The 27,904-nt window shown below is 36.8% G+C and overlaps 1 protein-coding gene across 2 annotated transcripts in view; it reads left to right on the top strand.

The window, feature by feature from the left end:
• CHRM2 (cholinergic receptor muscarinic 2) overlaps positions 1-27,211 on the top strand; it is a 393,752-nt gene extending 366,541 nt beyond the window's left edge. For both annotated transcript variants that reach the window (XM_057549479.1, XM_007177100.2), the window contains one exon: positions 21,988-27,211. In XM_057549479.1, coding sequence (XP_057405462.1) covers positions 22,035-23,435 — 1,401 coding nt within the window. In that variant the 5' untranslated portion in view covers positions 21,988-22,034 and the 3' untranslated portion in view covers positions 23,436-27,211. The remainder of the gene's footprint in view (positions 1-21,987) is intronic.
• The last annotated feature ends 693 nt before the right edge of the window (positions 27,212-27,904 follow it).

Below are 27,904 nucleotides of genomic sequence, written 5' to 3'. Positions count from 1 at the left end.
CTATCTTCACACACACACAAACACACACACAGAGAAAGAGAGAGAGAGAGAAATAGCACGTTTCTGCTCTGACAAGTGAGAAGTTTACTTGATCGTGAGCAAAAAGTTTTGCTATCAGACCCCCTTGGCTTCAAGTCTGAGCACCACCACTAGCTGGCATTGGGAAACTTACTTACTTATATGTTCCTTAGTTTTCTTACACCTAAAAGGATAACAATAGTACGACCCTTGACATCAGGCCTATTCTTTTTAGATACTCAAAAAATGTCAGCTTTTTTCAGTGTTAGCTCCCTAGGGAATGTGAAGAGAGACATAAGGCTGTGGACATGCACAAACTCCCTCAAAGGTGAAGCCACAGCCCCTTGGCAGGTGTGTGGAGAAGTGTTCGGGATGGCAGTTGATGGGAAAGCAACCAACTCTAGCCCAACACCTTTCTGCTTGTCACCAAAATAAGCCCAGGCTAAGAAGAGCATGGAAATGGGGTAGGTGCAAGGTTTTGACCCTATTTCATTAATAAAGAAAAGGTTTCACATACATTAGCCATCAAATTCTTATTCCAGAAGTCTACGATCAAGGAAATAGAACCCAAAAGCAGAGGAAATAAGCAAGATGGGGAAAAATACAGACCCCCAAATGCTTTCTGTAGTTGCTGGGTTTTTTTTCAAAAGGAGAAAGAGCTCACAAAATCAGTCCACATAGAAATCATAGCCACCAACTGAAAAGAGAAAAATTCAGTCAATTAGCTCATAAACACAATGCTAAAAAACGGGTGTGATCATGTTTCCACTCTTTTGTTTAAAGGCTGTTTGCTTCTGTGATTGTGACGATGCCATGTAAATGCAGAGGACTCAATAATGAAAGGTGAAATCAGGACCTTGCTGTTCCAAATGCTCTCTCTGCCTCTTTGAGTGTACCTGCTGCCGGGCTCCAGCCCCTTCCCTGACCTCCCTATCACAATGTGACAGACCTCAGGGAGAATGAGGGGACATTCTCAAACAAAAATAAGCCTGTCATTTTTATAGTCAAAAGTGTCGGGGCTTCCCTGGTGGCGCAGTGGTTGAGAATCTGCCTGCTAATGCAGGGGACACGGGTTCGAGCCCTGGTCTGGGAAGATCCCACATGCCACGGAGCAGCTGGGCCCGTGAGCCACAACTACTGAGCCTGCGCGTCTGGAGCCTGTGCCCCGCAACGGGAGGGGCCGCGATAGTGAGAGGCCCGCGCACCGCGATGAAGAGCGGTCCCTGCACCGCGATGAAGAGTGGCCCCCACTTGCCGTAACTAGAGAAAGCCCTCGCACGAACTGAAGACCCAACACAGCCAAAAATAAAGAAATAAATAAATAAAGTAGCTATAAAAAAAGTGTCGGAGCTCAAACGTCAATGGTAATTCAGAAGAGTCAGTAATGTATTTTGTGTCTGCATTTACTGACATTTAGTGGTTATTCCGTATGAAATTTATTTTCGAGGTACTCTTGCATTGCAATTTAATCAGTATTATATCTTTGGCTTAAAAAAATACTATTACAACCTTGCTGGGCCACAACACATAAGCCATATCAATTCCTTATTTAATACAGAGGTATTTATGTCATTATACAATAGTCACTTTCCAAAGTGCCTTCCGCTCCCTTCCAATACAGAGGCACATTTAGCTTTACCATCTTTACTCAAAGAACTGTCATCATTATTAGGTTATTTTTCAAGTTATATGTGGTTAAGGCAAATATATTAAATATTTTGGATAAGAATGTTTATAAGTATCTTAAATTATTTGAGAAAAACTAACTTATAAATGGTACTAGCTTTTATACAATCTCAGCAAATTATAGAGTGAAATAGTTGGTTTCATTGGGAAGAGGGGCTGTGCAGATTTATGTGCTGTATTCATCATTTTGGAAAACTTTTAGTTTTATACAGAATAAATTTGGTGGCAAGAGAATAGCCACCAAGTTATTTCAGTAATCCTCATTCAAAGATGATAAGGCTGTGGAATAATAGGAACTTTAATAAATATATAAGCATGATTTTTAATTGATATATCAATTATTTGTACATGGAAAGAGGCCAGATGCAAAATAATAGCTTTCCCATATGAATATATCCTATATACATTATATAGAAGTGGCCAAATACAAAATAATTTTATTTTATGAACATATCCCCTATAGTCTATATGAATTGTGTGCATATGCATACATCACAATTAGAAATATAGTGACAAAAAATTATATTTATTGTGCAACTATAAATAAGTTCAGTCTTTGCAAGATATATACAAATATGCTTCGTGTTAAATATATATGAAGAAAACTACAAGACATCACAGAGGGACAAAAGAGAAAACTTGAATGAATGGTAAAACATTACTGGATGAAAAGACTTAATACTGCATAGTCGTTGTTTTTCCCAAATTCATTTATAACAGTACAGTAAAAATTCCATAAGGAAAAGGAGTTCACAAAATAAAGTTTATATAAAAAGAATGAAAATATAGTAAACAATTAAAAACAGTGCACTAATAAATGAGACTTATAATTAGAGCTTCTAAATATATAATAAAATTAAATACTGGTACAAGGATAAAATGGATGAAATAATGGAATAGAATGGAAAGCCCAGAAATAGATCTAAGTTTATGGAAATATTTACTAGATGGTAGAATTAGCTTTTCAAATTTGTGGAGAAAGTGTAAGTTATTTACTAAATGTTCCTGGAGTGGCATTTAAACTACTTGGGGAAAAAAAATCAATATTACATATCTTCATACCTTATTCTAAAATATAATCCATATAAATTGCAATTTCAAGTATAAAATACGTGAAATAGCTAAAGGAAATTATCTTAAATATTTACTTATTTGGACTGGAGAAGGTCTGAATGTTTGAATGATACCAATAAATTTAAACATTAATAGATATAACACATGTCCAAAAATTCCCGTGTAAAAAGGGCAATAAAAAATGTCAATGGTCAGTAACATGAAAAATATAAAACTTCACAAGTCAATAAAATGAAAGCTAAAACTTCAAACTGATAGGATATTTTATTCATCTGATTTACAGATTTATTTTAATGATAATTCTTATTTTTGTTAGCTGTAGGTAAATAACATAATCATCAGTTGATGGTGGGAATTTACTATCAAAAACAGCAAGTGTAGATCATTTTGGCTAATGATCCAACTTTTAGGAGTTTATCCTAAGAAAGCAATTAGTGATCTATAAAAGAAAAAAAATGTACATGAAAGTTCAACGCACCATTGTGTATTAGAGTGTAAAACTGAAAAGGACCTAAGTGTCACAAATAAAGGATTGTTTAATAAATAATGATATGACCACAAAACTAAATATCATGTACCCACTAAAATGATGCATTAGAAGATTATCTAAAGTCTGTTATTATCTTTATTTGAAAATGTTATCAGCCAGTAAATGTCAAAGGTCATAAAGTAGGGGCATAGAGGCCAGATCTGTACACACACAGACTCGTTTTCCTTGCTTGTCAGTATTTTATAACATTGAGGAAAGATTTATACATTGGGAGAATACACATAGGAATCCGGATTTCCAGTGTACCTTTACAATTCTGAACATCTGACAACTTTGTGACTACATTCCCACCCTCAACTGGGGCTGGACTGTGGAGGTTCTCTGCCTCTCCTTCTCTCCCAGGCCCACCAGCCATGCACCTTGCTTTTCTCACTCTTCCAGTCCCCTACCTGGCCCCACTGAGACAGTGAATTGACGTCTACCATGTGATCTGAAATTTTAAAGTTATATGTGTATATAGGTGATTGTATTCATTGCATGCTCATTTGCATGTATATAGGAAGATATACAACAAAATTTCAATAGAAATAAAAGTTCACAGATGCCTCCGATGATTGTGTAAGGTCTTTGACAACAGGAAACAAGTCAGTATTATTCACTATTTTATCCCCTGAATTTAGGTGGAAGAAAATTATTTGTTGAATGGTCAAGTAAGGAGGATAATTGCTCTTATGAGTCAGGTATGAATAATTCAAAATCTTTGTTTTTTTGGTTTACTTTTCTAATGTACTAATTTAAAAATGAGAAAAAATCATGATAATTTTTACTTTTTAATGTCAAGGGTGGAGGGAAATCTGTAAGCAGAGCAAAAATATATCATAAATAAATCTCACGTACTTTTTAAGTGAAAAAGAAAAACACACCATTCTTAGTTGAGACAATGCAGAAATACTTGGCACTAAATTCTGCTCTGTAACACAAAATATAATACAAGAGCCAATTGATTCTTGTCTGATTTTGTACTTTTGTTTAGATTTCCGGCCTCCAATTGAAATTGTCAAAATACCCTTCCTTACCCTTTGCAAAGTGTTGCATATCTCAAACACACCCTCTCCAGAAGCCTTCCTTTCGCTTTCCTCCTTTGTTGCAGGGATATTTAGGCAGGGATTACAGTGATACTATAAAACCAGCATGTAAGTCACTGGACGACTATTTCTAGTCTGTTCACTAAATAAGTCCAGGATGAAATCACCAGCCCAGAGGTGTCAGTTAATTGAGGAATCAGACAGCCAGAGAGACCAGACTGGGTGAGAAAACACCCTTATCCCAAGGACAAACCTTTGCTCTGACTTTGGAGAGAATATACAAATGAACTTGCCAAGTAAATTGCTTTCCTTCCCTAGTACATGATCTCTTGCTCCAGTGCTAAAGCTGCTTTTTAATGAGTTGGTAAGTAATTATGGAGCTGGATTGAGAGAATTAGTTCATGCTTGTACTTTTTCAATATGGAGAGTGAAATGAAGATAAAGATAGCAATTTGAATCTAATTTTCAAGCTTGCATGAATAAAAGGTCACAGAGGGAAGCTGAGATGTACCAGAATGTTGGGGGTGAGAGACAGGGTGATAGTGACAAAGAACACCAGCTGACACAGAGCAGAGGTCTCTTCAGTGGGTACAGCAAAGCCCAAATAGTGTAAACTCAGGACAGAGCTGTTTTCTCTCTATAGGTGCATGCTGTACAGTAGTTAGGAAAATACAGATCTAAGGCTGAAGCCACTGATGGTCATTTCTGACCTCCCAGTCAGCATTATATGGATCCTAAGAGAATTAAAGTAAAATTAGAATCCTACAATGCATTTAAGCTGAAAGAGACAATGGAGTTGAACACCCTCACTGCCACAAAGGACAAAAATCAAACTCAGGGGGACTTCCCTGGTGGTGCAGTGGTTGGGAGTCCGCCTGCCGATGCAGGGGACACGGGTTCAATCCCTTGTCTGGGAAGATCCCACATGCCATGCGTGGAGCAACTGGGCTCATGGGCCACGGCTACTGAGACTGCGCTCTGGTGCCTGCGAGCCACGACTGCTGAGCCCGCATGCCTCAGCTGCCGGGGCCCGTGCGCCTAGAGCCTGTGCTCCGCAACAAAAGCCACAATGAGATGCCCACGCACTGCAACGAAGAGTACCCCATGCTCGCTGCACCTTGTGAAAGCTTGCGCGCAACAACGAAGACCCAGTGCAGCCATAGATAAATAAATTAATTAATTAATTAAAAAAAAAAATCAAACTCAGGGAGGTAAATACTATCTCCTGACTGAGGCTGCAGATATTTTAACATCACAGACCTCTGCTCTTTGAATGAGTTTAGACCAACACTGCTGTTTAAAAACAAACAGAGATCAGTGTGAGAAGTGGAGTGTGTCGAGTGGTTATGTGTCTACTGTCAGTTGGCTTGAATTCCTAAAGAAGACGCCATCTTGCATAATTGAAAATTTTTCTTTTGAGATGAAACAGATTCAAAATAAAAGCCCCTCCCAGATAGCACCCCCAAGTTCCTAAATTAAAAAAGAAAACACACACACACACACACACACACACACACACACACAGAGGCTCAGAAGGACAAGACAGTAGGACCAGCCACTAGCCAGCTAAAAGAGAGCAAAATAGGTGTTTTTTTGGTGTAAAAGTAAGGGCAGCAGGGAAGTTTCCTCAGAGTCATTCAGCTGCCAGTATCGGACAATATCAAATTTTAAAATTAGAGAACCCTCACTCAGATAAATTGATCATTTTGAGCCGAGGCTTATTTCACATGGTTGGTTTGTTTAATTTGGTCATTAAACTGCCCCATTCACACTATTTAATATTTATATCCTTCTTTTCTTTTTCATGTATTTATTTTTCATTATATAGCATAAAACTGGAAAGCATTTGAGTCATTATTAATAAAACCATTTACTATTATCCTTCAAAAATGTATTAATATTATAGTTAAATGCTAGTCATACATGACACATGGTACCTTTTTGCTTTGTATATTCATAATCTGGTGCCATTTGCTCTACATAACAGGATAAATAAAGAGGACACATAGTACACACTGCCTTCCCAGCATGTACACTGCTACTCTACGGCAGCTTAGAATCAGTTCCTGATTCATGTTGGCGAACAGGAAACAATTATTAGCAAATTTACTTATTACAAATTTGTAGAATTCAGTAATAAATGGTGATTATTTGAGAGAGGTTGTGACTTCATGAAAATTGTCATCATATGGGATAAGTAGAGGGAATCTATGCAATTCATGGAAATTCAAGAATATACTTTCTAAATAACAGAAAGTAGTTAAGCAACAGTTCCAGCAGACCTATTGTACAGTTGACAGTTTTACAAACTGTGAAAGTAATTCTCTTTTCACCTCTACTCCCAACCTAGCCAGAGCCAACTTTAAGCTTTTACTTATACCTGTGGATAAATGTTGAGGAGCCAGGACTAGGAGGCTTGGTTTAAATTCCCTTGTATTATCTCATTTAATTCTTGAAATGGATCTGCTGAGCCGGTGTTTTCACTGCATAAGCAATGAGAAAACTTATTCTTGGAGAATTTAGAAACTTACTAAAACTTTGGAGTGTGCTTATATGCCCTGACTGGAGTTTGGGGTTGTCAAAGGGAAGGTACTCAACTCATGGTCAGAAGGTTAGGTCGAACCAGGGCTATAGACAGACAATGCCTCAGGTAATGAGATAGATCGATTTGAAATTGAAATCCAGTTAGAGATCCTGGTCAATGAGATCCCATGATCCCAGCTTGATCAATGTCATCAATAGTTTATTATATCTTACCTAAGTGGTCTTCACTGCCATGGAGTCTCCATACGCCTTAGGTCCTCTGCCATACCCCACCTTTCTCATACTCAATAGAGAGCCTTTAGGAAGTTTCCTAAACACCCTATTCCTTGACATCTCCAAAACTAACGGAATCTACTCTCATCCTTAACCTTTTCCCTCCTATTTGCAAGATTAACCCTGGGGCCATTCTCTCTCCATGTCGCTTGTATGCCATTCTTTTCTGCTTTCTTAAGCTCTTGCCTCACCAATGGTACCAATTGTTCTTAATTGTTTAGACCCACAATCACCAGGGTTTTCTTCTTTTCAGCTTTGTCATCCTTTTTTTTTTTTTTTTAAAGAAACTAAACAAAATATTCTCAAAGACTTCCCTAATCTATCTTTCTTTCAAATCATCTTTTTTTCACTTTGCTTTACCCTCGAGTTACAAAATAAGGGTCTTTCGACCTTGTTGCTCTTATCCATCCAAACCCTGACCATGTACAAAACTACATTTCATGATTTCTTATTCTCTGGCTTTTATACTCAAAGAATTTCCATTTTCTTGAAAGTAATTCTTATTGTTTTAATTCATTTAACCTCAACATATGAAAATATTGTTTGCATTCTGTAAATCCATTCAGTCTTTTAAAGTGGCCATTTAAAGATTTGTTTTTGGTTGAGTAAGAATGTGTAGTTCATAGTAAGAATAAAGGAGCTAGCTATAGGTCTGCTGTTAAAAACTTGGTTATAAAACTTGGAATTATATGTTAATAGAAATTAAACTCTATTCAAGTGGCTCCCAATCTTTATTTTAAAACTCAGTTTGGAAATCTCAGGATGTACCGGGAATTGTGCCAAAAATAATGAAAATTCACCCCACCCAATTTCACAGTCCCGACCCCCCAACATGCTTGTTTTGGGTATTTCTGTAGTTTGGATACTTTCTCTTCCCTGTCTTAGACAGGGCTATACCACTGTGACTTTCTGCTTTGTGTACATAGTAATTTGTTGTTTTAATAACAATACCAAAAAGAAAAAAAGAAAAAGAAAGCACGTAGCAAAGTGGGTCAAGCTGTCACCTTCCAGCCTTACAGTGGGCTTTGAAAGCAACCAAACAAGGGAAGAGCTGGAGGCAGGCTGCTCACAAGTTACATTCCTAAATGCAGACACAAAACTGAGGATGTTTTTTTATGAAGAACAGAGACTAAGAGGCTGCCTACAAATGAGTCTTTCTTTGGAACACTTGGACGAAATGTTCCCTGATAGCCAAGCATGAACCAGAGTGGAGACTGACTGAGAGACGCATAGACCTCATACACAGGCTACGGATGTGAAGTGTGCCGTGGCACCCTGGAGGGGCCCTGCTCAGCAGGTTGGGGTGGGCCGTCTGATCCCCAAAAGACTATCAGTACTGTAGGTCCTGACCCCTCATCTTGCTGTTGGAGGTCAGCTCTAACCTCGTCATGACCTCTGGATTTTAAGATGATGAGGCTATGTCTGCTGTTTGTGGAATAGTATTTCTAGATAAATGTTTTGTAGTAACCATAACATAAAAAACGTTTCCTATTTCTAGCCAGTCGTGGCAGAGGAGTAACGTGACATTAGAGATTGGGAAATGGGCCCCTTGTGGTGGTCCCTCAGACAACCTGTGCTGTCTCTTACATGCCACACTCGCTGAAGATGGGATGGATGAGGGGCAAAGTGAATAAACATGTAGCAGATAAGTATTTGGATAAAGATTTTGAAGAAGTCACAAGAAATAGCATGGGTAAACAAGAAAAGGCCTGGAAAAACTCACCCAAGAGAGCTAGCGTTTGGCAGAATGAATATTTTTGTTTTGTTGTTGTTATAAAGTATTCGCTTTAAATTAGCAGAACTGCTAAAATGAAATTTTAAAAATAGTGTTTCTGAACAGCATTTAGAGAATATGATAAATGTAAGTCACAGATTCATTTTATGCATATTCACAAATCATGTGACCATGTTGCTCTAAGCTTTTAAGTCCATACAGCTAGAAACTGCAGCGGAGATCGGTTTCAGTCTCAGGTTTAATTCCAAAGCTTTATCTCCTGCATCCAGAAACCCATTATGCTTATCTGTGTATAAGGGCTACAGAAAGAAAAGTTAGACCGCCGTTCCGGAGCACGGAGGCCGGCCCTTCGGCAGCCACGTCGCCTAGAAGGATATCTAGGCCCGGTGGGTCTTTGCTGCTCTCTCCCTCAGGAGGAAGTGATACTTTATGAGAAATTTTCCTTAGACTACTATCATTTTAAGAGCAGAGACATTCTTTCTTTCTTTTCTTCTTCAAGGGGTCAGAATCCCTTCTTCAGCTAACACACTGACAGCTGGCTCACACTTGCACACACAGTGGTTAGGTGAAGGAATCCAGGGCAACTTCTCTTAGCTTCCTATTTCCTTCCATTTTACATTGTTTCAGAGATTGATTACTTACAGGATCCTCTTCTAACATGCTCTGTTAGAGGTCCAGCTAGATATAATCCTATCCCAGCAGATAGCACAAACTAAAACTGCTTAGCTGATGGTATAATTGTGCTTGACGGACTGAGCGTCCTGTCTAGCAGACATGTGCATGAGTCTCAATCCATTTACAGTCTATTTGACGATCTTCCCTTCTCATGCATTATTTAGGTCCACACGTTGTGGACTGCTCAAAGTTTAGCTGCTTTTTTACCAGATGACATGGTGGGGATGAAGGCACATAAATTGTGTTGGGGGTAATGATTAGCCAAGATGGTATAGTTTGAGAAAGGAAGTGTCATTTTTGTCATAGCCTCATACTGGGCTTGGTCAACATGGAACCTGCCTCCTGGGGAAAAGTAAAGGTTAAGGCCTATAATTCTAGCTCAGTCTGAATGAGAAATCTGATTTTTCAAAGTGTTTGGAGAGTCTGAAAGTGAGGAGGAGTTGAGGTATTTAAATATTTAGTTGGGCTTGAACTTGTGGTGTTGGGAGAAGAAAGTGGATGGGATTAGGGGAAGGGAGGGTTGGGGCAGCATGTGATGACCTATGTGACACATGTATCACATATCGTAAATTACGTCATGATTTCGCCTGTGGTTATTACCAAGAAAGTGGCTTTAGTTCAAACAGGTAGGAGAGTTGACTGTCCTGATTTACCACATAAAGTTCTTCATTCTCTCTGACCAACTTGCTTTATTTTAACTCTAAATTAGAGCTTTGGATACAAAAATCTTTGCTGAGTTGATGTAGCTTTTTATGTTGCCTCATCTCAATTGCCATTAGATCATTTAGTAAAGACTTTAATCTTCTCCATGCTCTCATTTTTCACATTTTAGTGGGATAACACTGTGGTCATTTTGCTCCGTTCTAGAAATAGGCTGCAATCAGACTCTGAGGAAACAATCATTTTGTATTTCAATTGGAAACAATAAAAATAGTTGCTGCCCATTACTCTTTACACTTCGTTACTACTTTATTTTTATAGCTTCATTGAGTCTGGTATGAATCATAAGTATAAGAAGCCTGTGTCATTTCTGTCATTGAAAAGTTAAAGGACCCATGATTCAACCTTATGGAGTCTTTTGTTCCTTTGGACTCTATGCCTATTCTAGGCTTTACTACCAGAGGAATGATGATGTCTGTTAAGCTTACACACATGGGCGCATTTCTTTTCAGAGGTTATAAGCAAGAAAATTATGCCTATAAAACACAATCCACTTACCTTTACCTTTCATGTGTGGATTTTTATGAAAAGAGCAACACATGCATTGATTAACTTTTTTTCTTTCCACACGCAAGGCAACCTTAAGCAGAGACATGCTTAAAATAAATACTAGCTTCCTAAGTACAACTAAGTGTCCTTTTCTCTACTTACCTGTTATAAATGTCTTATCTAAATTTGTATTTTCTTTATGGTCAGAAGAATTTCACTTCTTCCTGTACCTCCTAATCTTTACACAACTTCTGATCTCATTTATTCTTAAAAAGTCCAGTCTACTCTTCAAAGGCAACTATTAACTTACTTTTAAACTTCTCTCTGAGCCTAAACTAATCTTCATTCCTCTCTTCACAGCTGTCCTTGAGCTACCGTCCAGAGTTCCATTTGCCTTGTGCTTGTGCTTAGTCTCAGCTGTCAACAGAAGGCATGTGCACCATTGAAAAGAATCTGTAAAGGGATGCATTGTTTGGAATTCCTCAGCTTCTCTAGAACAACAGCTTTCAATCTAGAATTTTCTATCAGCGTCATAACAAGCTTCAATCCCTCTGCAAATTTGATTCACATGTTTAATTCAAGCAATGAATTAACTGATTTCGAGTTATTAAACCAGCAGCCTGCCTATTTTAGGAAAAAACAAAACAGAATACAGAAAGCCGACTATACAAATTTCCAACTTCTCAAGATGGTGAGAAAGACACAGGCATCAATTTAAATACAGCTGCCTAATCATATACAATTTTCAGTAGCTCTTCGAGGATTGCTCCCATTTTCCTTTCACTCCTCTTCCTTGTGAGGACATAACAACCTTTAGACAGAGGGCTTTCTCCACTTTTGCTGCTGTCTGGTCTAGAATGCACTATTTTGTCAGCCCCATTTACTAGATGATGTTGATTATCAATATTGCAGTTCAGTCAAATTCCTGGTACAGAAAAGAAAGGGTGCTGCAGTGCTTATTCAGATAGAATTTCATTTTAAAAAGTCAAAAGAATGATTTATTCCAGATCATGCTTTGTTTATAACTGTCCAGACCACTTTTCCCTTTTGGCAGGAGGTGGGTTGTGTTAAAAAAATAACTAAAAGGAGCCACAGACGTAGAGACAAGGACAAGGGTACTAGTTAAATCATTGTTAGGTCTCTTTCCCTCTTAGTCATGACATTTTTCTAGAGTAAGTGCTGTTTAAGATGTGTTTTGAAGAAGGCAGCAGATAGCTTGGCGAACATGGAGTGGAAGTTTGTCCCAGCATCACGAAGAATAGTATCATTTTTGACAGACAGCCAAAACTGCAAACATGTTTACATTGTAATAAGGGCTTGGAAATTCTTTAAGGTTTTCACGCTGGAAAAATTCATGAATTCTCTTGTATTTATACTAATGTGCGGATCAAATTGCTGTTTCAGCTACTTGCACGCTTATTTACCATTTGCTTTTAAATTTTTTTCTTTTTCATGAAAGTGCAACTTACATCCAGCGAAGTGCACAAAACGTAAGGCTTAATAAATGCAATGTTATACGTGAGGCTTTCTTTTTTCAAATATTTTATGTAATGCATACCCGGTAAAGTCTGCAATACTGGGCTGCAATTTTCTAAATGAGAAAAACTCTACACATTGCTTTCAGAATACTTTCAACACATCTTTTCAGATATAATTAAAAGGTCAGTGTAGGTGAGTCAACGGCTAAGTTTTATTTTGTGTTTCTGAACCTGCAGGTGGTCAGGCCCAATGCACTGGGGTGGATATCCACCAAAGTACATTGCACTTTCCTGAAAAATATATAATGCACAATCTTGGGAACAGAGTAAAAAAAAACGTCACACAAAGCAAATGGTGAAGGGAAGGAAAAAAGAGAAAGAGAAAGGAGATAGAAATAATAGGAAAGGTTTCCAGGAAGCCTTCTATATTTTTTTCACCCCAATCTGACCAGCCTTTCTTAGCCCTGGCACTTGTCATTGTATTTATCCAGAGTAGTTTTAGGTAGCTGGATATTTCATTAGCAGTTTGTGTGTCCCCTAGATTATAAACTCTTTGTGGATGAGAATGTGTTCTATTTTCTGTTTGGTCACTCGTTACTCCTTCACTTTGATCCTCCACAGCCCTTGAAGGCAAATGAAGATCTGTTCATAACGGAAATTCAATAAGCTGTTTTAGAATGAAGAAGGAAACAGAGGAAGCTCTGGTTTCCTAGCAGGGCTGCCACTGTTCTCTGCGGCCACCACCCCCAGCATAGCTGCTCGTGTAGTGAGATTCAAGAGCTCATTTTTCAGGAGCTCGAAAAAGCTCTCAATATGTGTATTGACTCCTAATGTGTCACTTGAAAGAAAACCTGATTAAAGAAAAGAAAAAAAAGTGGAGATTTACTCCATTTCTGTCTGATGCTGAAAAAGTACCAGAGTATGGAATGTCAATATTATCAGCTATCAGTGCTGACTGTCTCCTGGGCCCGGGGACAGAACTCTTCTTTTCCTTTAAGTAAAATTGAAAGACATTCAAAATTTGTAAGGGTCATCACAATATAAGCAAATTATATCATCTACTACATCAGTATCAAAACTCTGTACATTGCAACCTCTCTTTAGAGAAAAGGGACTTTGCTTCCCAAGACTTCCTTAAAAAGTCTCTCCCCAAATCTCTTTTCTTTTATTTTCCTCTCCAACACCATTGATGGCAGAAGTGATTGATCATTGATGTAGGAATAATCTCAAGCCTATTAAATTCCCATATCAAAGGTTTTAAAAATTAGTGGGACTGTTTGAATGTGTAGAAGATCTAAAACAGAGTATAGACTATACACCTCAATGGTCACTCTTCCATGTCAGGGAAATTACACAGTTAGATTTTAATTTATCAGATTATTATACAATATAGTATATTAATTTAGAAATATATGCTATAAAATTAAAAATAAATAAGCTTCATTTGCTTTCTAATTGATGATAACATGGTGTAAAATTACCGTTTCCTTCTTAAGGCAGAGAAGAGATATGGGTAAGTCTCCTAGACTGTCTACTAGCTCCTTGTTCCTAGTATATAGTATAGTCTTGTTTCTAATGACAGTCTGATATTTTATTCTATCATCCTTATATTTTTTCATGTTTTTTATAATAGTTGTTATTTTGTACTGAAAGCTAGATATCTAAGCATAATATTGTTGAAGTCAACTTTTAATTATCTCAGGACAGACTGTGGTGTTTAGCCCTTATATCTGCAATTTAAAAAGCTAAAATGGGCCTTATTACTCTATCAGTTGAGGGAATTTCAGGCGACACTGGCAAGGCTGATGATTTTGTCCCTAGTGTTTGCTCAATGATTAGGCTGCCTCTTAGAGACCAGTGTCTGAAAGAGAGGGACAAACAAAACCCAGAAAACTTTGCCATTTTTAGTAATGTGTTTAAATAGCAGCAGAAGTTAGAAATCTATAGAAAGCATATAGGTTAAGATTACATTTTTAAAACAAACTTTAACTATAAACAATCATAAATTCAGGTTTATGTGAATTCCTCTTGACTTCTTGTTCTGAAATTTTTTTATGCAACCACGTATCTTCTTTCCCTGGAGTCCACTTGTTGTCAATCATGGGCTCCTTTTTCCTGATTTTTTAAATTCTTCTAGAAAGCTTTTATTTTTAATTTTTATTTATTTATTTGTTCGTTTGTTTATTTTTGGCTGTATTGGGTCTTCATTGCTGTGCACGGCCTTTCTCTAGTTGTGGCGAGCAGGGCCTACTCTTCATTGTGGTGCACGGACTTCTCGTTGCGGTGGCTTCTCTTGTTGCGGAGCACGGGCTCTAGGCACGCGGGCTTCAGTGGTTGTGGCTCACGGGCTCTAGAGCACAGGCTCAGTAGTTGTAGCACACAGGCTTTGTTGCTCCACGGCATGTGGGATCTTTCCGGACCAGGACTCGAACCTGTGTCCCCTGCATTGGCAGGCGGATTCTTAACCACTGTGCCACCAGGGAAGCCCTAGAAAGCTTTTGTAATAAATCAGCTTTTGTTTCCTGGTATGGCATAGTAGAAAGAATGTGACCATAGGAGTCGGATACCTAAATTTGGACCATAGCCCTAGTATTTGCCAGCTCTCTGATCACAGTCATCTGTAAAGCTGGAAAAGATGATTATTGTTTTCAGAGTATTGTGAGAATTAAATAAAATAATGTGCAGAAAATTCTAGCATTTAGGTTATACATGTATTAATAAATTTATTATTAGCTTATTCTGTTGTGGATGCACCTGTGAAAGTGATCATTATATATCAGGCATCTTGCCTGACTTGGGCAGAGTGTGAAGAAAACCCCATTTATTTTATCAAATTTTTGCTGTGTATTCAAATATATATTAGAATTTTTTTTTTTTTTTTTGGCCACACTGAACGGCATGCGGGATCTTAGTTCCCCTACCAGGGATTGAACCTGTGCCACCTGCATTGGGAGTACCAAGTCTTAACCACTGGACCGCCAGGGAAGTCCCCCATGAAATTTTTAAAAAATCATTTAAGTTAGCATTTTCTCTGTAACAGTTCCAAAAGATCAGTTACTGTCAATGTTAGAACTTCTGCGTAGTTGACGTGAAAATTTTGTGAGAAGTTATATATCAATTTACCTGGTGATATGTTTTTATGATGATTGCTTTTAGAAAAATGTTTTAATCTTAAATGTCACATATTTTCATGTGCAGAACCTCACTTACTAACTCTTTGTCTCGTTGTGAACATCTCCTGTCCAAAGTCACAATATTGGCCTGGACATGATGATCCTCTGTTGTCTAATCCAAAGACCCAACTTGACCTTGGATTAGTCATAAATAAATTATGATAAATTTGGGGGGGCTCACACTGGCTGCTAGGCAAAACTGTTCCTCAGACAAACGATGAATATAAATACTGAGTCTGGAACCAAGTAATTTGGGTTTGAATCTCAATTTGAGTCTTAATTATTCGATCTTTAGTTCAATATTTATAAAAAGGTATACAATAATAATCACCTCAGGAGTTGCTGTGAAGAGTAATCATGCTCAACATTTGTTGTATTATTATCAATATTATTATTATCATTGATTATTTAATATTATTAATAACTTAATATCATTGATAATGATAACTTAGTATTACCAGTACCACTACACCCCACATTTCCTCACTCTTAATCTATTTCATATACACACACACAATTTTCTGTTAACTATTAAGAAAGGTGAATATTTATACTCATTTAACAATAGTAAATATTAGTAGTATTTATTTAATGCTTAACATTTATAGATCAGGGTTCAGAGACATTATCTCACTTGATCCTTACCACAGCTCTAGATGAAAAATAGGGTTGCTATTATTCTTATTTGAGAAAAAAAAAACATAGCTAATAATTAAGAGCAGAGATTATCACCCACAACTTTGCCAGGATATTAAACCGCTACATTCCTCACTGCTACATATAGGGACTCAAGCAGTGAAGAAGCTAAGGACACAATATTTTTTCTCGTAAGTTTCTGTAGTATTTTCAGGACTTAGTCATAAACTAACAGTAAAATAACAAATGGATTATTATACGTTTGCCATATTAAGATATTGAGTCCTTTAAAGGTCATCTTCATTGCTTGCTTTGTTGCGATTATGTTATTTCATCAATGATGTAACAATTATTGCTTTAATAAAATCCTGTGATGCCACATCAGAGGTAAAAACTCTTACAGAACTGTAAACAGCAGAGGTGCCTAAAGCTTTATGAAAGACAGCTGTTTTCTTTAATAGAAGAGGAACAGTCCTTACGTAGGCTTGTGTGTCACATGAGGAGAAAGGAATGCCATTCTTCAAATACTTGTGCTTGCTTCTAAGTGAATGTTTTCCATTTTTACATATAGCATTAGTATAAACAAGTAAATATTATAACTCTAAAATTTTAGAGGGTACGATAGCAACTAAGTATGTTAACATTGTATAAATTTATTATGTTTTACTTGAATAAGCATTCCAGGACCCCGAAGTGGAATCTGTCTTAGCTAGCAACCTCTGTTGGATAAAGGATAGTTCTCAAGTGGGGAGAGAAACAGAGAGAGTATCTAACCGAAGGGTAAAGACATTGATTTGAGTTGCAGACATTTACTCACTGGCCTTGAAACCAAGACAATTCACTTAATCTCTTCGTATAGCCTGAGCTTACTTCTTAAGATAAAGGGGATGATAGGACCTGTTCTGTATATTTTATAGAGTTGTTAATATTAAGTGAGATAACATATATTTAGAGTCCTAAGATTATTTTTTCTTTCAATTATTTTTTTTAATTGAAAACGTAAAGCATGCTCATAAGCATGAGAATCATGAAGCTTTATGTTATTGTAAAGTTTTAGAATAATAATAGTTATTGTTTTTAGCAGAAGTTATGGCAAGAACCAAATCCCTTACTCATTCTTACAGTTTCTTATATCCATAAAATAAGAGATCAAGCTAGTTTATTTTTTAACTTAAATGTTTTATATATATATATATATATATATATATATATAAAATTCTCCAGAGGAAGTCACCAAAAATATTTTTTAAATAAAATAAATATTGCTCTATGTTTTATTAAAATGAGTGTGAAGAATAAATTAAAGTGTCAAAAAAGATACTGGGAAAATTAATATTTGGTACTTTTCAATCAAAGTATTAAAATGAACATTTTGAAACATACATATAACTCAATTCTAAAAATATCCATGAACTTATCTAATGAACAGACAAAAGCAAGCTTATAAGCAAGTCAGAATTCTGAACTTACTGTTGTATTAGCTAATAAGGAATCATTAGAATAATGATTGGATTAGTGAAATTATTTTGTTCAAATAAATTACATGAATAAACAATTGTATAAGTAATGACCAAAAGCAGTGGTATTGAAACAATTCCACTGATTAGGTAAATAGGGGTTGAATTAATAATATTAATTGTTGATCCTGTATTGATTCAACAAACATTTTTGAGCACCAGTTATATTCGAGGCAGTGAGCTGGATGGTAGAGCTACAAAGACTCAGAAGTCAAAATTCACAGTTTTGTTAGTGACGAAGAAAAATACATAGATAGTGTATCAATCAGTGTCCTATGGGTCAAAGGTCTAAACAGGGGATCTACAAAAACTGAAACCTGAAAGGCTACTAACTGTAGGAAACAAAGTGCTCAGCCTCTCTAGTAATCAGAGAAATAGAAATTAAGACAAAAAGCTGCATGTTGTCTCTCTGGGATTGGCAAATATTACGAAGTTGCATAATAACAATTGTTTAAAGGTTATTAAGAAACAGGACTTACCTGGTCAGAGTAGGATCCTCTGCAGCTATCCAAGAGAATAATATGACTGTAGTCAGAAGAAGGCTTATACCCATGCCTTCGTCCAGTGCCTTGGTCCCTATCTTGGGATTATATGATAGGGAAATTTGTAACTCAAGTCCATGATACAATAGGAAAATTTTAATTTCAGCACCATTTCAAGCAGTTTGAGGCAAACTGCATGCCCATCACTAGAGAAATGTATAAGAAAAGATGCTATGATTTACTCACTATGGAATTATCAATAGAAGCAATACATTTGAAATAGCTGGAGCAATATAAAAACATAATATGGAGTGAAAAATAAAAAGAAACAGAACAACATCTAGGACACAGTATCATTTAGTAAATTAAGATCATAAGGGAAAAAATGTATATTTTCCAGAGTTGCATATCTAGCCAAAGAAATAGTACAAGCAACTTGAACAAGTTCTAAAGGAGAGAAGGGGTAATGGAATGTGAGAAATAACAATGAAAAGAAGGAAAACATTGATGAAATAAAAATAAGAGGACCATGCAGAGACTGATGAGGATGTTGGGTATAGTCTGAGGAGTATAATTTACTCAGCTTTCCACTTGATATTCAAATAACTCTAGACAAACAGGCGAATAAGAGCAACAGAACAGAATAAAATGATATGAGGCATGCTATGGAAAAAACAGCTAGGCTAAAAGCTATCAAAAGGGTTTCATAGAGTTGATGATGCCTGAAGGCTGAATAGGAGGCAGACAGGTGAGAAATGTGCGGATGTAAGGATGAGGGGTTGCGGGGGAGGTTCTTTTAAGATACGAGACAAGGATGGAAAATGGCATGAAGTTGTAACATACAGTGTTGTGTTTGGATAACTGCATGTAATTGCCTTTAATGTGAGATATTTAGGGAAGTTCTGAGATACTTCTGGAAAGATGCAAGGGGCAAGATTATAAATTTTATCAAGGGTCTAATTATGTCAATAATAAAAGTAAGTAGGGCCTAGCATAAGGAAATGGGAGTGAAAATGGGAACAAGGTATAACTTCAGAAGATACTTAAAAAGTAGAGTTGGGCTTCCCTGGTGGCGCAGTGGTTGAGAATCTGCCTGCCAATGCAGGGCACACGGGTTCGAGCCCTGGTCTGGGAAGATCCCACATACCACGGAGCAACTGGGCCCGTGAGCCACAATTACTGAGCCTGCGCGTCTGGAGCCTGTGCTCCGCAACAAGAGAGGCTGTGATAGTGAGAAGCCCGCGCACCGCGATGAAGAGATGGCCCCCACTTGCCACAACTAGAGAAAGCCCTCGCACAGAAACGAAGACCCAACACAGCCATAAATAAATAAATAAATAAATAAAGACTTTCTATTTAAAAAAAAAAAAAAAAAGTAGAGTTGACAGGTCATGGTTGCAGGAAGTGTGGGAGAGGCAGGAAGCCAGGAGATGGCTAAGAATTTTAACTTGATGGTAATAGGATTCACAGAGATGGGTAAAACAGAATATGGAGAATTTTGGAACAAAATATGGTAAATTCCATTCCATCAAAACTACTTCCTAATTAAACTCTTCAAAGTTTCTCCATGACTTAGAGATTAAATTCAAATTCCTTACGTTTTCCTTAAGAAATTTATGATGAGACCTCTGTCAATGAATTGTTTTAATGTTTCTAGGTGGTTTTTTTTTTTTTTTGCTATAATATTTCTGAATGGACGTCCTTGAGTAGACCTCTTGCACATTTTTCTAACTATAGCTGAAATATAAATTCCTATATGTAGTATTCCTGAGACAAGTGTTTCTTCATGTTAAATTTTTATACATGTATTTACATTTTTAGAGATACAGATACGGTTCCCTGCAAGGAAATTACCCCAATAACTCCAGCCAATAATGTCCAATAATTTTAACAACTGTGGATGAAGAAATGGTTTCCACTGTTTGTGTCTGCATTTTCTTTTCTCAGTCTATATTACAGTTGTCTTTGGGTGACTTGGATTTGGGTGTCTTTACCTTTTAGGGTGCTTAGAATGATGAGTTAGGGTCAGGATAGTAGGTCATGGAATGACTAAACCACCTCCTATATCCCAACTAATGACAACATATTTGCATTTTTAAATTGTGAGGTTGAATATCTTTTCATATGATTAAAATTTAACATTTAATTTGTCTTTCATCTAGCAAGTATATCAACGTTTTAGATTGTTAGTCTTCTCATCTTTCCTTATTTCCTTTCACAACTTTTTATATTAAGGACATTAGGTAGCTTTTCATCATGTGCTTTTATAAATATTGTTTCTCAATTTTTATTTTTACTTTTTTTATGCAAAAATTTCAAATAATTATGTAGTGCTTACATATATTTTTCTTATGGCTTCTGAGTTTTGGGTCTTGTTTATTAAGGCCAAATTCCTCCTAAGTTATTGTTTTTTAAAAATATACTTGAAGATAACTTGCTTTCCAAGAAGAATAATCCATTTCATTTAAATGCTATTTGTACTATGAAGGTGCTTAGCAAATAATTTTCTACATGAATTACAAGGGAAAACCACTGCCCCATCTGTATTTCTTTGTAATTAGGGGGACCTGAATGAATAGAGATTTCTCAATTTAAAAATGCCAACAAATAACTTCTCAACAATGCTTACTTTCTGATACACACAACTCATTGATTTTGTCAACTTGGGCTACTTCCTTCAGAGGTAGTGTCCCCAGAAATGTGTCATAGCTCATTTGATAAACTCAACTTTCTTTCCAGTGTCCCTTATGAAAGATTGTGCAGTTGTCTCCAGACTTCGATGATATTATCTGAAAATGGTGAACATGTGTTTACTTAAACACAACAGGGTTGGGCAGCAGAAAGTGCACTCCAGTTTAATAATTGCTCCTTTACCAACCCATCACTGTCACCAGAGCATATGCCTCTCACAGGCAAGGACCTTGTCTTAATTATCAGGGAATACCCAGAGTATATATATCATAATGCTTAATCCTGAGTTACTTTAGAGGTATGTGAGGACAAAGTGAATGAGTGAATGATTGAACAAACTAAGGTTCATAGTCTTATCTCTATCATTGACTTGATATGTGACCTTATATAAATTAGTTAATCTTTCTGGGCTTCAGTTCCCTGTTCTGCTGAACAAATATAATTTCTAGCCCGACTGTACCAAAGATTTGTCTGGAAGAACAATAAGATAATAGACTTGGTAGTGATTTGGAAAAAAAATCAGAAAATTCATATAATCATATCAATATACATTTGATAAATAATTTCTTTTGCAGGATATGGAATATTGCTAACTACATAGAATATGCTATGTGACACTAACTCCAAGTGTAAAATGGAGATCAGAAAAAAATAATACTCACTGCGGGGAATGTATTGGCTAAAAGGAGTATCATTATTAACTTTATTATTATCATTATCATTATTATTATGAAAAACAGAGAAACCTGGTGGAAAAAGTCACACACAATATTATATGTTTTATGCTTCCCCCATAATCTTGTCCTCCTATTGGTTTATTAATTTTTATGTCTATACCAGAAACCTCTTGATGCTTTGGAAAGTTTTTTATATAATTTTGGCTCATTTAGTTCAATTCATCAATATTATGCTCAGTTAAATTGACTGATGACAGATAGGTAGATAGATAGATAAACAGACAGATATTCAGTTCTAGATATGAACATATTCAAAATGTCATCAGGCTTCAAATACATTGCCAGCCTGAAAGGATCTTTTGAATCCTTCATTTAAAGTCTTTGCTTTTCATGGGGGTAATTGAGGCGGGTAGTCACAATAAACTTGTAGGAGAAAGAAGGAAGATTTTGGAGTAAAAAATGTAGTTCAAAAGAGAGAAATCTGATATATTTTAAAGCAATGTTTATATTATGTATTTGTTAATTTTATTCTATTTCCCTGCAGATTTAAATGTGTATTTGGCTACTTGGCTACTGATTAGAGAACACAAAATGAATAACTCAACAAACTCCTCTAACAATGGCCTGGCTCTGAGCAGTCCTTATAAGACATTTGAAGTGGTTTTTATTGTCCTTGTGGCTGGGTCCCTCAGTTTGGTGACCATTATTGGGAACATCCTGGTCATGGTCTCCATTAAAGTCAACCGCCACCTCCAGACCGTCAACAATTACTTTTTGTTCAGCTTGGCCTGTGCTGACCTCATCATTGGTGTTTTCTCCATGAACTTGTACACCCTTTACACTGTGATTGGCTACTGGCCTTTGGGTCCTGTGGTGTGTGACCTTTGGCTAGCCCTGGACTACGTGGTCAGCAATGCCTCAGTAATGAATCTGCTCATCATCAGCTTTGACAGATACTTTTGTGTCACAAAACCACTCACCTATCCCGTCAAGCGGACCACAAAAATGGCAGGTATGATGATTGCAGCTGCCTGGGTTCTCTCCTTTATCCTCTGGGCTCCGGCCATTCTCTTCTGGCAGTTCATTGTAGGGGTGAGAACTGTGGAGGATGGGGAATGCTACATTCAGTTTTTTTCCAATGCTGCTGTCACCTTTGGCACTGCCATTGCAGCTTTCTATTTGCCTGTGATCATCATGACTGTGTTATACTGGCACATATCCCGAGCCAGTAAGAGCAGGATAAAGAAGGACAAAAAGGAGCCTGTGGCCAACCAAGATCCAGTTTCTCCAAGTCTGGTACAAGGAAGGATAGTGAAGCCAAACAACAACAACATGCCTGGCAGTGATGATGGCCTGGAGCACAACAAAATCCAGAATGGCAAAGCTCCCAGAGATGCTGTGACTGAAAACTGTGTCCAGGGGGAGGAAAAGGAGAGCTCCAATGATTCCACCTCAGTCAGTGCTGTCGCCTCTAATATGAGAGATGATGAAATAACCCAGGATGAAAACACAGTTTCCACTTCCCTGGGCCATTCCAAAGATGAGAACTCAAGGCAAACATGCATCAAAATTGTCACCAAGACCCAAAAAGGTGACTCATATACCCCAACTAATACCACCGTGGAGCTAGTTGGTTCTTCAGGTCAGAATGGAAATGAAAAACAGAACATTGTTGCTCGCAAGATTGTAAAGATGACCAAGCAGCCCGCAAAAAAGAAGCCTCCTCCTTCCCGGGAAAAGAAAGTGACCAGGACGATCTTGGCCATTCTGTTGGCTTTCATCATCACTTGGGCCCCATACAATGTCATGGTGCTCATTAACACCTTCTGTGCACCCTGCATCCCCAACACAGTGTGGACAATTGGTTATTGGCTCTGTTACATCAACAGCACTATCAACCCTGCCTGCTATGCACTTTGTAATGCCACCTTCAAGAAGACCTTTAAACACCTTCTCATGTGTCATTATAAGAACATAGGCGCCACAAGGTAAAACATCTTTGTAAAGAAAGAAGGTAGTCAAGGGGAGCTTGGCGAGAAGAAACAGAATAAAAGAGCTCCTAGTTTTCAAATTTCTGCCATTGCACTTTATAGTCTTATCATGGAACGTGCAATTAAGGAGCCCAGCAGTGACACTCTTATGGTGCCTATGCTCCAGTTTGAAATTTGCACCTTATAAACCTTGTCAGTTTAGGAGCAAGGAGACCATTAAGGAGACATGTTGGAACTGTGGATTTAAGAAATGATCTATGCTTTCTCATACTCTCTTGAAGAAGGGCTTCTGAATCTATAATTTTATCTCTGCACAAAAAGAATAATAACCTCACTCCTTTTTTTCATTTTTTTGTTCCCAAGTGTCCATATGAGGATGAAATGCCACAGTTACAAACTAACCTGGAGAGTTAAACATAAAGAAAGCCATTATACAATGGCAAAGTGAACAAAGAATATCAAAAAAGGATGTAGAAATGGCCTCCGGAGTGTTTAACATATATTATTCTCTTGTTATGGTTTTATGTGGAGAATTGCAACATAATAAATGCTTATCATTTTTTACCTTTCCCTTTCCCACCATCAAAAGAGAGCAAACAAACAAAAACAAACAAAAAACTTAATTAGATTACATCATTATTTTTCTCATATGGCATTGGTCTTTATACTTCCCTGTTTTACATTGTGTAAGGGCAAAATCTGCAGGACTTTCACTAAATACAGAGACAGCCATGAAAAAGGGTATTTCACCCCTGCCCACTGTGTCTTTTGCATTCTTTGGGGGTATAAAACCCTATGAGGATTTAGTTCACTTATGATTCTTCATGTGAAATATTTTCACCAATCTGGTTTTCTACTAAACTAGCCTCTTATTTTAATAGAATAGCCTACTTAATATATAAACATGCTTGAGAAACCAAAGTCATTTTTTAAATTGAGGTTTCATCAAATTGAACAATGGTCATTCTTGTTGGAGAAAGTTTACTGAGGGAAGGTGAATTTTGAGATAAGAAAATAGAAGGTTGAAAGGGCATCCTGTTTCAACCTGATCTGCCTAACCTACGTATGACATGCTAACTTGTAAACATGAACTCCTGGCCTTTGTCAGCAGGAAGATGCTGCTTTATTCGTCTGGATTCTAAAACAGGATTAACTTATTCACGTGGCACCAATGACTTTTGGGTCAGTCCCAAGAGAATAAGACCTTCTCTTCAATGCTTGCTAAAGGATGATATTCAACTTACAGATAAGTGAGGTTATAACCATCCTATGACCTATGGAGGGAAAAAAAAATAGAGTAATTAAAAAACATATACTGAAACCACCTATTTTTTCCCTCAAATCGTCAGTTCTCCCTAAAATTTTTTAACTTCAAAATTCTGTCAATAGAAGTAGTAATCTTTATGGCAGAAATGTTATGGATACCTAAACAGGCCAAGTGAGCTCAGAAAAATCTGAAAGAATGTAAGTGGCTGCACTTGTGCCACTTCTCACCATTTTTTAAAATTCTAGACCATAGAAAAGTCATATCAGAAACGATTGCCCAACGGCGGCTTTATATAAATCTTGTCTATGTAAGACTTTTTATTGGTACCCCAAATAAATATACAATTATATTGACTCACACTTAGTTATTTTTACCCCTCAACTTTTTTTTCTTACTATATTTGCTATAGTCTTCCAATCAGATTTTCTAAAGATGGCCCAATCAATAGAAATCAAATTTATAAAACCCTTTTCAAATTTCACATTTTGCATTTTAGATTTATGGGCTTTATGATAACTTGACCAGTAATATCCATGTGAGTTGCATGATGAATTTGTCAGTATTAGACTTTAGCACTTCAATTAATTTTGTGTGACTTGCCTCACTGATGGCATCTCAAAAATTTTGAGAGCTGAAAAAAAAGCACAAGGCAAATAACAACAAAAAAGAACAATTAGTAAGAAGCAAATTGCAAATAATTTTTGTACAGAACTTATCCTTTATAAAAATAACTTCTTGTTTCAACAACTTCAGTCATTCCTCCCCAACTAAATCTTCTATTTATAAACATACAGCATCAGTTCATGCAGATATCTTTATTCTACCTTAATGTAAACTTTTATATTTAAAATCCGTATTTATTTTTATTTTGTTTCTTCAAGTCAACGTATCACTTTAGGTGGGATGAACTCTTTGGATTCAAGGATTGAGGATTCAGGATTTGGGTCCTTTTTTGCCTTCTCTAGCAATCCAACTCATCGTGAATCAAACTGCCTCTTACTCTCCATTGCCATTACATCCTTTCCTTTCTTCCTTCTATTCTTGATCTTCACCGTATCTACCACAACCTTACTGAAAGAGAAACAATCAAAAATTAAAGGAAGGAATTGAATAGAGACTGACACATCGTGGAAGCTTTGTAAACCGGAATCAGAAAAATGGAAAGAATACTGAAAATAGTAGATGATTAGAAAGATATGGAGACTGCATCCAAAGGCTTGCATTAACTATTGCTGGATTTGTCTATTTCAGTGGCTCCCAACTAGGGACCATTTTTCCTCCCAGGGGACATCTAACAATGTGTGGAGACATTGTTGGTTGTCACAACTTGAGGGAGGGCTATTGGCATCTAGTGAATAGGGGCAGGGATGCTGCTAAACAGCTTACAATGCACAGGAAAGACCCCACAACTAAGAATTTTTTGGCTCAAAATGTCAGCAGTGCCAAAGTTGAGAAACCCTGGCCTATTTTAAGGGATTCGAGAGCTTGCTTTATATAAGTGGGAAAATAATCCTGTATCACTCTTAGAATATCAATGCAAATTGTTCATCTGTTTGAAAAAGGTAATGTTCACCAATCATGTATCAGACACACTGTCATCCATTGAGTCTGGTGTATTTGTAATTCACAGACTGGGAACGCAGGGCACATCTACATATCCAAAATCACCAGACCATGCACATAGCACATTGTTTCCAACATCTTAATGTCCACTTAGATTGCCACAGTGTCCAGTCAATTGAAGTTGAAGTAGTTGGCTATTAAAATGGTTGCAGTTGATATGTTCACTTTCTATTGGAGCTGCTATTTTTCCTGTCAAAAACCTTAACAGCCTCTTTCAGAAACAATAGGATGCATCTCCTTTATCTTCACTGGAAAGGTAAATATCTGTCAAGAACTTCTTCTTTCCTCATAGCAATAATGTAAATATCCCAGAGCGGTCTTATAAGAAGAGGAATTTAAGAATGTGAAAAAGCTAGTTCATTTCTTGAAAAAAGAAATGATTTCCTTTTTACCAGTTCATCATTAATTTAATGTCAGCTCCCAAGTGGTAGGACAAAGTCATCAGTATAATAAGCCACATAGGATAAGCTTTCTGGTTTGAATGTCAAAGCTGAAGGTCCCACATACTCCTGCTCTTTGTCCATGCACCACTTTTTTGACCCTAAACATCTGACATTGGGAGAGACGGGAGTTCAAAACGATGGCAACATATACTTAGAAATGCAATCTACTTTTATTTTCTCCTACTTAGTTCACTGGTCGTTGCCTTTTCCCCAGTTTGATAGTATCCCTTTCAACAATCACAGCACTGGCGTTGCAAATAGATTAGGGAAGCACCCAAAGCTGGATGAATTGTGCAAAATGTATGTTCAGCATGTATATATAATACCATGCCTCTTAAATATGCTTCTCTTAAAAGGGTGCACGCTACAGCATGAACTGTGTGCATATTTGATGTATCTTCCTGGAATATGCTGTATGCTTAATATACATATTCTATACATAGAGTAATAAAATGTATAATAGAAATACATATTTCTGTATGCAAATAAATATATTATACACAAAGTCTGAGTATGTAATATGGTATATGTTGCTTCAGAGTAACAAAAGTAGATTTTATACACCCAATTTTGAAAGAAAGTAGTATTTGCTTTTGAAGGAAGACATTAAAGAACAGCCAAAACCCTACCCATATTACTATTACACTGTTTCATAATCTTTGGAAACATAGCACTTATTTTAAATATCTCTTGGAGGAATATACTAATAAATCTTTGGTGTCACCCCGTGTGACAACAATGCTTTTTGCCTCTGGGTTCCTGACAGTCCTCTAACTAGAATCTTCCTGGCTGTTTCTGTTCCAACAGCTGTGTTGATCTCACGTCTGATTGCCTGATGAGATTGCAACCGATTCATTGACATACAGCTTCGCTCTCCTCCAAATTAACTGAGTTTTGTGAAATAAAAAATAATCATACTGGGAGGAAGGGATGACCTTCAGAATGTTTTACACTTTGAAAAACAAGGAAAAATTGTACAACCACTGTATGTTACAAACCACTCTTTTCAGTTTGGAGCCAGTACAGCATCCCATACATTAAAGGCCAAAAATTTTTAGTGTAGTATGATATTGAAAGTTTCTCCAAGAAATTATAAAATATATGGTTTGTTTCTAAGTGTCCTACATTTTCTCTATA

This window comes from Balaenoptera acutorostrata, chromosome 7 (genome assembly GCF_949987535.1).
Source record: "Balaenoptera acutorostrata chromosome 7, mBalAcu1.1, whole genome shotgun sequence".
Lineage (NCBI taxonomy): Eukaryota > Metazoa > Chordata > Mammalia > Artiodactyla > Balaenopteridae > Balaenoptera > Balaenoptera acutorostrata.
The sequence above is the reverse complement of the archived record's forward strand: the minus strand, read 5'-3'. Positions and strand labels throughout refer to the sequence as shown.